This window comes from Aethina tumida, chromosome 3 (genome assembly GCF_024364675.1).
Source record: "Aethina tumida isolate Nest 87 chromosome 3, icAetTumi1.1, whole genome shotgun sequence".
Classification (NCBI taxonomy): Eukaryota; Metazoa; Arthropoda; class Insecta; order Coleoptera; family Nitidulidae; genus Aethina; species Aethina tumida.
Genome location: NC_065437.1, coordinates 34684008 through 34697895, shown reverse-complemented (window position 1 = coordinate 34697895; position 13888 = coordinate 34684008). Strand labels below are relative to the sequence as shown.

At 32.2% G+C, this 13888-nt stretch overlaps 3 protein-coding genes across 3 annotated transcripts; 2 read left to right on the top strand and 1 right to left on the bottom strand.

The window, feature by feature from the left end:
- Positions 1-1436: 1436 nt before the first annotated feature.
- LOC109607420 (uncharacterized) lies at positions 1437-9375 on the top strand. Its single transcript, XM_020023903.2, has 10 exons — positions 1437-1669; positions 1949-2406; positions 2759-2907; positions 2964-3136; positions 3194-3389; positions 3448-3704; positions 3761-4083; positions 5188-5582; positions 5641-5945; positions 6000-9375. Exons 2-10 carry the CDS (start codon positions 1977-1979, stop codon positions 6253-6255), a joined length of 2484 nt encoding a protein of 827 aa, XP_019879462.1. The 5' UTR covers positions 1437-1669; positions 1949-1976; the 3' UTR covers positions 6256-9375.
- LOC109595356 (outer dynein arm-docking complex subunit 3) lies at positions 9374-11294 on the bottom strand (the record flags this gene model as incomplete). The annotated part of the gene is made up of 6 exons (XM_020010696.2): positions 9374-9576; positions 9629-9746; positions 9798-10550; positions 10599-10787; positions 10854-10955; positions 11004-11294. Coding segments are annotated over 6 exons (1560 nt in total), but the record flags the coding sequence as incomplete, so codon positions are not given.
- Positions 11295-11617: 323 nt separating this feature from the next.
- Positions 11618-13804, top strand: LOC109595410 (protein pygopus). The gene is made up of 2 exons (XM_020010759.2): positions 11618-11762; positions 11829-13804. Exon 2 carries the CDS (start codon positions 12074-12076, stop codon positions 13220-13222), a length of 1149 nt encoding a protein of 382 aa, XP_019866318.1. The 5' UTR covers positions 11618-11762; positions 11829-12073; the 3' UTR covers positions 13223-13804.
- Positions 13805-13888: the final 84 nt, after the last annotated feature.

Below are 13888 nucleotides of genomic sequence, written 5' to 3'. Positions count from 1 at the left end.
ATATTTATTTAAAAATACTGTTAACTTTTTGTCAATTTATTGATTTAATAAATGCATTATTTTGTAAATATTTGTTATTTAATTATTTTTTTAATATAATTAAAATGACTTACCCTTATTATCCCACTCTTTGCACTACTTGTTCTAGTTGTGATTGTAGCCATCTATTCAACAGAATCACAAATAAAGAAAGTACTTTGTACCTATTAAAACAAAAATTATATCTGCTAACTAAAATATTTTTTAAAGTTTTTTTTGTGTATGTAAAACTGCATTCATTACAAAATGTAATGTATATGTAAATTGCATTCATCCAACAGGATGTCAAATAATATACTCTCTGCAGTGGTAACTCTTGAGGTTTGAGGCTGGTAAGGCACATCATATATAGAACATAAGAAAACTAACTATTTAATTTTTATTTATGTCTAATTAACATTTAATTCGAATGATCATGTTAATAATTTTTTCATGTTATTACTGGATGACTCCATATCATAATAAGAAAAGACGCAGTATTAAAAACCTTTCCGTAACTGAATCCATCAGACACACGAATAAATAGTTTTTGAAAATTAAAAATCGGCAATGTTCGCGAACTACGTTTGTGTCAGCCTTTGGAGTTATCTCATTGTCTGCAGACACGACGAGGCACATTAAAAAGTGCTTTTACAATATATTACCCTTCTGTCTTAGTTTAAATAATTGTTAAATTCTATTTTAAAGAAAAAAAATATAAAAAATGTATTTTTTTAATTTTCTTTGTTAATTATGTATACAATACATCTGAATCCTGAAAGAAACACATGAACAATATGGGGCAGACTTCTACTGTCTCAAACGCTTTTCCTACTGTATAAAACCTATCAAAAATAATGTAAGTAAATTCTGTATAATTATACATAAGTATTTTATACCTATTGAAACAAAAATTTCATGTGTTAAAATTGAATACATTCTATAATGGAATATTTTGTTTTTTTTTTTTTTTAATTTCTGTGTATAAATTACAAGAAGTCAAAAAAGTGAATTGTACTCACATGAGAGGATCGCAAATAACGTAGACACTGGAAAGTATTTTATACATATTAAAAATTACATGTATTAAAGCTGAATATATTTTATAATAAATAAATTTTTTAAATAGTCTTGTAACAATAACGACGTAAATTTGAAATGAAAATCTATTGTAGAGTTAGCAAGTTATTTGTAATAATGACAGTTATTAATTTATTAAGTTTATTTAGTGGCCATTCAAATTAACGGTTGAATTAAGAATTATTCAAGGAAATTGACGCAGCAATTTTTAGCATAAAAGGCGGTATTTGCAAACAGTTAGGTACTAATTTACTGTTGGCAAGCCTTGTTAGGCGCAATAATATGGCGACCTCTGGTGAAAAGTTTCGGAGTAATTTTTAGTGCCGTTAAATTTCAAAATATAATTAAGCAGTGTATTATGAAATTGTCGAAGATAATTGTATACATATGATTTTATGATTTAAAAATCACATAAAAATGTCCTGGCACAACTTATTACTTACACTTTATTTAATAAGAAAGTTCGAAAGACGTTGATATTGGCGGGTTTTTAGTCAAACAGTTCTGATAATGGCCGCAAAAGCAATGCAACTTGAATGGACTCAAATTTAATGCAGGGATTCAGCTTATTGTAAGTAAAATATATTGGTATTGTTTAATATCATAGATGAAACACTTAAGTTGATGAAGTTTGCTAAAATTCGCAATAATAAGTAGTGAAACTGGTCTCGAATTATTTCCCGTGTTGTTTGTGTTGTGCATCCTCAAATTGTGGCATAAATTGTGTTTTAATGTTTTTTGTCGACAATGGTTTGTTGTACGCGAAGCAAACTGTCCAGGTTTAATTAAAACATCAAATAAAATGCACCAATGACTTTAGTTGATTAACAACATTTTTCAAACATTTTAGTAAAGCAGTCTCCTGACTAAAACACAAAATGAACACGGCTGTGAACCACCTTTCTACTTCGCGCATCAAAAAAAGTAACATGGAATCTTCACAAGAAAGCAGTGATGAAGATGAGCCAGACTCCACAACACCAATGGAGAAGGAACTGTTTGATTTCCATGCTGGAGGCGAAGTATTAGTCAAACAGAAAGATGGAAGGTACTACTTTGGAACAATTGTTGAGGTGGATTCCATTCGTGAAGAGTGTTTAGTGAAATATGGAGACAATACCAGTTACTTTTCTAATTTTAAAGATCTAACAAAATTGAATACAACAGAACCTGAGTATTTATTGTGTGTTATTTGTAAAAAATCATCACAGAAAAGTGAAAATGATATCAGAGTTTGTGATCAATGTGGAAGGGGATATCACCAAAAATGTCATCAGCCTGAAATACCAACATACTGCCTAAAGGAAGGTAATTTTAAACAATTATATTTTTATAATGAATCATTAATTTCATATAATATCTAATTTGATACTTATCTAATAGACTTTTTATTGTTATATTTACTTCTACTGTTATATGAGTCTCCATCTTGTTATTTTAATTGGTGTTCCTTAAAATGATATACTGTTTACTAATAATGCAACAATTGTTAGTTTGTTTTAATATTGACTGTAAACTGAGTCAATTGTTATTTTTAACTTAAGTACACAAATACACAAGTGGTACTACATCTCTGAGAACCATAAAAATTTAATTTTTATATCTTAATCAACACACAAATGCAAACTTTTAACATTTTTTTTTTTAATTTATGTAATAGGAACGTCGTGGATGTGCAAGAGATGCACTGAAAGTGAACCTTATAGACTGAGGAAAAGTGATTCCAAACAAAAAACTGTAAAAAGTACAACTAGTAGCCATAATGAAAACCATGTTGCAACATCAAGTGTCAAAGTATTACCATATGATGTAAGTCTTTCCACTGTTTATGTATGGAAATTGTGAAATCAATGTGATTCTTTTAGTTGAACACATTGACCTGGGACACATATCACAGAGTTAACTTGGAACAGATATACTGTTATTGTGGCAGAAATGGTGAATGGTACAAACAAATGATGCAGTGTGGCCGATGCCGCCAATGGTTTCACGACAAATGTTTAGACTGTTTGCAATATCCTTTGTACTGTGGTGATAGGTAAAAAAAATGTGTATGATTCAGTATAAATATTTTTAAAACAATTCTCTGTTGTAGATTTTATGTATTTGTTTGTTCAATATGTAACCAAGGTAAAGAATTTCTCAGAAGATTGGAGATTAAATGGGTTGATCTTGTCCATTTAATGTTGTTCAATTTGACTGTGTACAACTGCAAAAAGTATTATGATTTAGACGCCGTTGTTATACCGTATATTAATGATAATTGGCATGCTTTACAGCTCCCACCAAAGGTAAAATATATTTTATATCACACAAAAAAATATTTATATAACATGTAACAATTTTCAGATAGCGACCGTAACTAAACACGAAAGGAGAGAGAATATATTGTCAATTCTGACAAACAATCGTAACCGTTTTAAATGCGGTCGCGAAATAAAGAAACGCACGACGATATGGGGCCTTCGTGTAAGACTGCCACCACCAAAGCCTTGCATGACACTGCCGCCGGTCGGCAGGGTCACCGAAAAAGATTTACGGGATTTGTGGCAAGGCAACAGTCGCCTACAACTACTTCCCGCCCCAGATAAAACAACGATTCCACGGTAGTCAACTTTAAAATTCTAAAAATCACGACACTAACGTAATATTCTGAATTTAGGACTATAGATAGTGATCCACACATGGTAAATTTAATGATGGGAGTTGCATATTTGCAAAACACTGCCGTCTCCGAAACGGATTCTCCCTGTCCCAGTCCGGAGACTGTTCTGTCTACCAAGGTGGCAGATACAACCACCAAGTCCGCCAGTCTGGAGAATATTCGTAAACCGTTGGGTTTACGAGCCGGGGATTACTCGGGCGCCGTAAAGAAGAGCGTACCGTTCAAAAAAATGAGCCTGCAGCGAAAGAAGAAGCTGTTGGCGATGACCAATAGGGAACGAGAGAGGATACTCAAGAGACCCAAACGCAGAGTTGCTTCTGGTAAGTATATAGATATATACAGAGTAATTCACGTAGCTTATTCATTAGAAGTATATGAAGAACGGAAAAAAGTATTGATTTGAATTTTTTTAGCAATTTCAACTTCTCAATGGAACCCTGCATATTTTTGTACTTTGAAATACTACATGAAATTGTTTATAAAACGTGTATACCCAAATCCAATAGGTTTTAAAATATTTTTTTTTTTTTCAAAGATTTTGATAAATTGAGGGTTTAACTAAAATGTCTGCAAAACCACCAATTTTTATGCTGGATAGTTAGATCATATTTGGCATACATGTTATTTACGTTTAGTTTTGAACATTTTAAAAAACAATAACTTATTATTTTATCATTTACAATGGAACACTATATCTGTTTTAGCACAATTAAGTTGAATATTAATAATATTCATTCTACATAAAAATAATATCATCAGAGATATCACCTAAAATAACGCTCATTTTCCTGTGTGTATTGATAGTAGTGTGCCAACTAATAATTCTTATTAACGTCATTGTAATCCGATAATGGCAATAGTATATTATAAACGGCGATAATTATACAAATCAAAATGTTCTTGATATGTTTCATATCTGTGGCGAATGTGGGATAGAATTGAAAAGAACTATGCAAACTTCATGAATAAAAACTAAATTCCGGATCTTGGAATAATGGTACAGTTAAAGTAAAATGAAATAGAAAAAAAACAGTGAAACCAAATTATTAATTTACTTTTTTGTTAAAATCTCTTAATATTTATTTTATGTAGGGGGAATTCTTATACCATTTGAAAGGTTTTCTAATATTTAATTTAATTATTCAGAAACATACATAATGTTCCATTGAAAATAAATTATATTGATGTTTTAAGATGTACAAAATTAAAGCTAATTAAAGAACACTCTGTATAAAATTTGGCGGTACCAATAATGGTTCCTTATAGGATGATATTTGGTTAATATGTTTGTCAAAAATGAACATTTATTGTCAAAATTGGTAGTTTTACAGATATTTTAATAATAACACAATATTAATATTTTCTTGATATAATAATATCTGATTTAAAAATTATTAAATGGGCAAAATAAACAATTTGTTTAGCTGGTAGTTCTGCCGATGCCAAATTGGGTCACTCAAAGCGACTCACCCTCGACACGAAACCCCAAACGAACGAATCACTGCCATTGACGCCGCCCAATTCGGTGTCCGCACCGCCCACACCACCCACTTCCAACGCCACATCCATCGTCTCCGATTTGAGCAACGACTTCCCAGACAATGGTGCCTGTTCAAAAAGCAACGCCAGAAAATTTGCAACGGCCGATACCGGCATTTCGGATCTTTTGCACACGCCGTGCGACACGAGCGGCGACGAAACCTCATCTAAGAGTACTCTGGACCAAATTATACCGCCGCCCAAAGATTTCGAGGGCAAGAACAATCCGTTCTTGGCCCTGATGCGCACGGGGGTAGAGGACGTTAAACAAAAACGCAAAGTAATTGAGAATATATATTTTTCAAACTTTCCCCATAATTATTGTTATTTTAACTTAGGACTCGATCACGCTGCCGATACCTTTAACTGCTGTGATACCTGGTAAGCCATTGATGCGGCCGATCAAACGGCAGCTGAGTGAAAAGGACATTTTGATTGGACCGAATGGGGAGGTGAAACGAAAACGCTTTCGCCGAAGTAGAAGTGCCCATCATCAAGGTACTACCACCGGGACCGGACAGACTGCCAGTAAGAACGCTGCGGTGGTGCCGGCTCGTCCCGATGCCAAAGATTGGTCTCCGGCGGCGCCCAGGTCTAGCCAGACATCACCTGTTGGCATGGATTACACTCTCAACGGCAGGAGGTACTTTAACGTATTTCGTTTAATGGTATTATTATTTAATTTGTTGTCATTTAGACTTCGTCAACGGCCTGAAAAACCTCCGGACAAAGAAAAGACTCCAACGAACCCACCCACGCCGAAACCGAGTCCGGTGAAGCAGGAACCAGAAATATGTATGAACGATTTGAAGTCCTCTGTGAACATTTACTTTGGCGCGGCGAATCGCATCGCGACTGGTGAACGTTTTCTAGTAAAAGCCAAGCGCATCGGACCGACAGGTAAAATGGAGTACCTGATCGAATGGGAGGGGCCGTCGAATGGGATGACTTGATCGGGTACCTCCTCATGCTATGTTGTGTTCAACTTTCAATTTAATATGTTATCTGTTATTTTATCATATACTTTTATGTCCAACCGGTAAGTGGGATTGATTGGGTCCGAAATTGACAGGTTCATGCACAAACTTTTTTAATTATACAAGAGGTGTCGAAACTGAGATAATTATTTGCATATAGTGCTTGCGATGACAATTACTTCCTAATGACTTAACAATTAATTGACTGATTAATGACCGATGTATCATTCGATTAACAATAAACAACGCTTACACGCTAGTGCTAAATACTAAACATTTATACTAGTACTAAAATTAAATAACCAATTAACCAGTCATTTGTCGGTACGTTGATTTTTAATTAAATAATGTTTTAATTGAATCGAATTACCCGTCAGTACAACGTCAGATAATTAATTATTGTTTTATGGTGGATTGTACCAGTTTACCTAAAAAAATTTTCAAATCAATAACTTAGATTTGTGAACAAATTTTAGACAAAACCTGCAAAATAAATTAATTCTGATAATCTATCAAGATCAAGTAAGGAAAGTGCCTTTTTGATTCTTATAAAATTTCAGCTAACCATAATTTTTTTTGTCAACAGGATTATTTATTAAAGTTTGAAAGGTTATTAAAGTTATAAAGAAATAACTTGGCTTTTTAACAACTTAATCTATTTAATTTATATTTTTAATCTTGAAAAATGAATATATAATATTATTACTGATTTGTGTAAGTAATCTTTGTTTTATTTAGTAAGTAACTATTTTTTCATATATACTTGTGAATGTTATTGCAGAGTATTAATTTATTTCATAAAAAACTCAATTAGAACTATTTATTACCAAAGATATCCTAATTAAGCAACCACTCTCCACCTGGTGCCAATTAAATATTGTTTATAATATATGTTAGATCGTCTCTTCTGTATTCTTCATAATCTAAGAAACCCAAAATATGGCGTTTCTCTCTGAAGATGAAGATGAAATCAGAGATGCCTTAAAGCTGCAGTTATTTAATTTGAATAATTTGTTGAATTGAACTCCATAAGTGTGTTCTCTAAGTGTATTGTATTTATTAAGTAATTTATATATAAATTGTTGAATATATTAATTGAATTCTTGAAACATAAAATGCTATAAAACTGTACATAATTGAAATGAATTTTTGTTATTTTTATAACTAAATATTTTCCCTCACTGCCATTTTATTTATTATTAAATCATTAATAATAACATCACTGCCCTATAATGTGTTGAAAAACTAATATCCATTTTAATTAATTAAAAACATTACTTTCTGCTAAAAGTTGTGGTCTGAAACATATTAAAACATGAATCTGTCAAATTTGGTAGAAAACTTGATTCCACATACATTTGCTTTGTTGTTTAAAAATGAATGAACATGACTGAACGTTTTTATACACAGAAGTTTTGAAAGAAACCTCACCATATTTTCACATGTAAAGCCTCCAAATATATTAGCAAAAGTAAAACAATAAAAGGATATTTTTGAATGTAGAGATGTAGTAGTAGTAGTATGTGATGTTCAGATATTAACTCTTGTCTTTGGTGACACATGATAGTTCCAAATAGTTCATTCATGCTCAAGATTACCACCGACACATGTTCACATATCACGTTAAAAGCTCGTCTATCATCCATGTTTCATTAATTTAAATTGAATGTGTGTTTATTTAGTATTTAAATTCATCAAAGACAAGCGGTTTCTTCATAATATCATTTTGTATATTATAAGTGTATCTGTAAATTTACCAAAGTTAACTGGCAATTATTTTCATAAAACGTTTTTAATGATCCAGTTCAGTTAATTTCTGTAGTTCCACAGACACATGTTGATTGAATGTACTCCATTTCCGTACTACACTTTCTAAAATTAATGTTATTAATATGTAATTTTCATAATGATTATGTAAAATGATTAATATTTTTTAAAGAAAAACCTGCAGACAATATATTACGTGCATAGATAAAATTGTTTTATATTTATATTAGGAATGAAATATTTGGTGCTTCTAGGTAAAGTAATCAATAGTCAACAACTACGGAAGGTACATTTAAATATTCACTAATAAATTATGAACACCATTTCATAATTTTAATCCCTAATTTGAATATAAATTTTTTCATATATAAACAAATGTTGGGAATTAATTGCAAAAAGTACATGGAAACTGCCAAATATAGGACACTGCCACTTAAAAAAATATTAACTCAATGTTTTTAATATGTAGATGATTGTTATTAAAATATTCGAAGCATTAACAGTTAGATGAGTGTATTTTAAACTTGGTTGACAGTTTTAAAAGTTATACTCATGCTGAACACATGAACAAATACGACCGCTAATATTCTTCTTTATTATCACATCTAGCTTCTATTTCTCTATACTCCTCATATTTGTTTTGCATTTTTACACTGTTTACTACTGACCAAATTCGTGCAAATAATATATGAGGAAATATTTCATACAATTCTCATAGTTTTATAAAGGCTAAAACAGTATTTCGATTCGTAGTAATTTTTTTTAAATAAATAAATTTTGTAGTATAAAAATTGAAATAATTATTCTTCTTTAATCTCTTTAATTAATTGGAGAACAGGGTACTATTATTGCCTTAGCTAATAATCGCAGTTCCTTTTAGTAAAAATAAAAACATTCATTTGAATAACATATCTCTGTAAAAGTATTTGAATCAAATTCTAAGGCAAATTTGTAATTTTAGAGAGGAATAGTCGTTTCATTTTTTAAACTAGAGCTGAAGTCAAATGTGTATACCTTATAGATTTTAGTTTACAATCTTGTGTTATTTTTAGCAAATTCTTAGCTTAATGAGACTGATTTATGTTCATTTTATATGGCCATGGATGCTGTATATCATTGAATTTTTCTTGAACTCTAGTTCATTGTTTTTATTGACTACTTTGATAGTATAACTCTTAAAAATGTGTAGATTTTGTATATATTCTTATTAATAATAAGTTCAAGTTTTAAACAAATTTAAAAAATGTATTTTAAATGCATATAAAGAATCAGCCAAAATTTGTATTTTATATTTAAAGTTAATTTAAATAAAGTAACCCATAACAGATATTTTTGAATTATTTTCTTACAAAAGTTTTTTATTTGTGCAAGGTAAGTAATACAGAATACAAAACTTTCACAATTAGATGGATTGGTAATATGATTAATTTCTTATTTTAAGTGTTTTTCTTCTTGTCTTTGCATCGACAACCAATTGAGCTTGTCTTTTGAGATAAGCCCTGGATGGTACTTCATCTTCGTCTTCTGAACCTAAAATATTTTTTATATAAAAGATGTGTAATTAATTTTTAATTCCTCGTACCTGGGGGTGGCGGAGGTGCAGGTGCTGGCGATGTTCCCGGTTGAGGCAGAGGCGTTCTACGTACTAAACTGGTATAAGGAGTGGGTAACCATTTATCGTCGTTCACATCGTACAACATCTAAAATTAATGACTTAGTCATATATAATTTAAAAAATAACCAATTCTTACATTCGACGCATTTTCAAGATTTGGGGATATATTTATTTGTTCCATTTTTTGCATGATGTCTTGGACATACACCTTAATTTTCTCCAAAATGACTAAAGGATTTTCATCCTCCTTTGGAGCTCTGACAGGCTTAATACAAAGGTACATCGATCTAAGACCGCATATCACCATTTTAATCCCGTCTTCCTTCCCCGCAACTTGTTGTTTATATTCTTTAATTCTCTCAATTTCATTTTCTATTAAATTTTGCAGTTTTTCAATCTCATTGGATTTCCTTTCCGCATCCTTCACCTCTGCATATCTGAAACCCTCCAGTTGTGTTTCCAAACTGTCCTTGCGTTTCTCCAACTTCCTCTTTTCATTTTCTGACTTTTTACGTAACACCATTAACCTCTCGTTCGTGTCCTTCTGTGTTTTGAACCGGTCCAAGACTTCTTCAATGGATATACCTCCAGTAGCCTTCTTGAGAACTTCAAAGTCTTGAGCCAAAGCTTCGCATGGATGGGGAGGTGTTTCAGGTCTTTCGTCATCCTTATCTTCTTCGGCACCTTCCGGTTCAGGCCTTGCAACAACCTTATTGCCTTGGAAGATTTTTTTCTCTAACTTCTCCAGTTCTTGCTTTTTGTCGTTGACTAGTTTTCGTCCCTCACTCAGTTCTTTTTCACGACTACTGGCAAACGCAGCTACTACTTTCTCTTCTTGTAACAACCTGGTCCTCGCCGCGGTTTTCATTTTTATAGCTTCATCTAAGATCTTCAAAATAGATGTTGAATGACTGACTTAATGAAAATTTGTTGTTACCTTGTGTAGCTTTTCTATATCTCTGGCTTGCGTACTTATTTCTTCATTTAATTTTATAATATTACTTTCGAATTTAGAGGCGTCGTCCTTCAGAGATTTTCTAATATCCAAATATTTCTTTTTTACATGGGTGGCTTCGCGGATTTGTAATTCAACAGCGTGAATGTTATTTTGTAATTCGCATGTAGACTGAAAACACAATTTTTGCATTTACGAATGCATAAATACGATTAATACGTTAATATTTTAAACCACCTTTTTAACAGGTAAATCCACTCTAACTTTTAGAATTTTCTTATCAACCTGAGTATTTAAGGCCTTGTATTGTTTTCCCAAATCCGCCAGCTTCTTTTTTCTCTGGAAAGTCGCTTTTAAAAACTATTCATTATTTGATACTTACAGTACTTTTTTTATTTGAAACCTTAAAATATCTATATGTTTAGATTTGTCAATAATTTGCAAGTCTAGTAACTCTTTGACTTGATCACAGGTTTTGTCATCCAATGGCCCAATTATTTGCTCCAATATTTTATTTTGTCTCTTGATTCTGTATTGTGCAGATACATTCGCATTTTCATACAAAGATATTGTTAGATGGGATATTTCTTTTTTTAATTTTAAGATATCGTCGCAGTTTGTTTTGCGTTCGTCTTCACAGTCTTCAAATAATGCTTTTCTTTGACCCTCTGTAATACATTTTTAAAAATATTATCATTATTTAATTAACTCATTCCATTATACAGGGTAGTAAAAATATAAAACTGTCACGAACTTTAAAGAATCTTTTTAATCGTGATAGAGTCTTAATGAGCAACAAGAACTAATTTTGGAGACGTATTTTTTGATAATATATTTTGTTTTTAATTGTAAAAATATAGATAGCCACACTATATCTCCTTAAAGTGTATGACATGTTTTTTCAACAGCATGTATTTATTCAAATTATTCTTGTAGGAATTAAATAATCATGAGGAATAAGAATAGATTTCAAATTTGGCGCGCTTTTATCAACGCGCCGGTAATGCAGGTTATTGCAGTGTTTCTTTCAATTTTTATTTTGGGGTTGTTTGCAAAATAAATAATCAATCAAAAGAAAGGAATTAAAATAAGTCAACTTTAAAATAAAAATCTTATAGATAAAACTGACCGATGTATAACACTAAGGTAAGTGGAAACACTTTGTTTTGTAAAAGAAAGAATTTTTAAAATTAGTGTCCATTTTATTTTCAGGAATGTCAATATTGAATTTGTGGATGTCCAAGGATAGATATGAATTATTGAACGTATTCGTTTTAACGAATAATGAATAATAAATTATAATAAGCCAAGAAGTTTGTAAACATAACCTTACCAAGTGCAATGGCATATAATAAAGAACTAAAGTCAAACACTACATTGAATTCTAGACAGAAGAATTAAGGGGTCGCCTAATGTGCACATAAACAGCAACAGTAAAAATATTCCACTTTGGCAAAATGAGTCACATGTCACCATTTCGAATGAACGTGCCCAACATGGGTGACTTGCCAAGCAGTGTGGCTAACCCAAAGAAGAGGCGAAAAAATGTCCAAACCCCAATCCAAACGCCACCTAATGTACAGGATCTACTACCTCCACCTTTATCTGGATATGGTGACACAATAGTAGCATCAAATCCATTTGACGACTGTCCTAGTTCAATAGGTAGCTCAATGACTATGGTCAGGAATTCACCAATGGGAATGGGACCTGGCATGCCAGGTCCTCCATCTGGTCCAAACATGCCAGGCATGCCTCCAGGAGTGAATAACATGAATATGTGTCGACCCATGGGCCCAGGGATGGGTATGGGTTCACCAATGATGCATAGCCCTAATGCCCACCAAAACCCCATGATGAACAATCCAATGATGATGAATGGGCCTAGAATGAATCACATGGGTGGCCCTGGTCCCGGTGGTCCAGGAGGACCAGGCCCAGGTCCTCATGGAGGCCATGGGCATGGTCCTCCACAGCATATGATGGTGAGTCCAAATGGCCCCATGCATTCAATGACAGGACCTCCAATGCACAGTCCAATAGGTGGCATGGGTCCCATGCAGGGACCTGGAGTTGGGGTTGGTGGACCAGGAAATGGAGGGCCAATGGGGAGTCCAATGGGACCTATGAATGGTGACATGAATAATCCAATGATGGGCAATTCTGGTCCCCCTATGAACAATGCTGGACCCATGAGCAATCAACATGGACCTGGTATGCCTATATCTGCTCCTAATGGACCTATTGGCCCACCTCCTCAATCCATGAACAACAACAACTTCATGATGTCACCCATGAACAATATTTATTCAAAACCAATGCCAGTAAGTGCTGGAAAAGTGTATCCAGCAGATCAACCTATGGTTTTTAATTCTCAGAATCCTAATGCTCCTCCAATTTATCCCTGTGGAGTGTGCCATAAAGAAGTACATGACAATGATCAAGCCATATTATGTGAAAGTGGATGCAATTTTTGGTTTCACAGGGGATGCACTGGCCTCACAGAAGGAGCCTTCCAAATGTTAACTGCCGAAGTATATGCAGAGTGGGCATGTGATAAATGTCTTTCTACAAAGAACATACCCTTGGTAAAATTCAAGCCATAATTTCATGAGAACGTTACTTAACACATTAATTTTATCAAGACTGAAAACATCCTTGTGGACCTGGATTTTAAATTATTTATTGTAATTGTTATTTATCTCAAAATTTAATGTTTTGCACATCTCAATTTATTGTATAATTTTATGAATTTCGATTTATTGTCTAATATATTTGTAGGAGGTGTTTTATGTTCCATCAGTTTATTGGCCAAGTAAAAAATTGGTTGATTGACTACATGCAAAAATGTACAATAAATTGGTATGTGTAAAACAAATATAATGTTTATTTCTCTCTTATATAATGTTTCTTAACACATTTGTATGTTGATGTTCAATTAAAATGATGATTTGTATATCTCTGCCAATCATATTTATGTAATATGTAAATATTAGTTTAAAAAAATAATTAATTTGTACATATTTATTACATTTATAAAGTTTTAAAATATGTCATACAATGTTTAGCTCAATTATAGTTTGTAAATATAATTTTGTATAAATTATAAAAGTTATACTCATCTAATCTTAAACATATTTTAAGGTGCAGTTATTTTATAAAAATTACAATTTGTACACTTATAACACCACAATAGATTTTATTAAATAGAATTTTGTTTTATTTTCATCTACTACACTTCTAATCTATATAAAATATACCCATGAATTTTT

What these genes read in the sequence shown, in the direction of transcription:
- LOC109607420 (XM_020023903.2), top strand. Translation starts at nt 1,977, where the DNA reads ATGAACACGGCTGTGAACCACCTTTCTACTTCGCGCATCAAAAAAAGT. An exon ending in TCAAAGTATTACCATATGAT is followed by an intron (nt 2,908 to 2,963) that starts GTAAGTCTTTCC and finishes TGATTCTTTTAG; the next exon opens with TTGAACACATTGACCTGGGA. An exon ending in CTTTACAGCTCCCACCAAAG is followed by an intron (nt 3,390 to 3,447) that starts GTAAAATATATT and finishes AACAATTTTCAG; the next exon opens with ATAGCGACCGTAACTAAACA.
- LOC109595410 (XM_020010759.2), top strand. Translation starts at nt 12,074, where the DNA reads ATGAGTCACATGTCACCATTTCGAATGAACGTGCCCAACATGGGTGAC.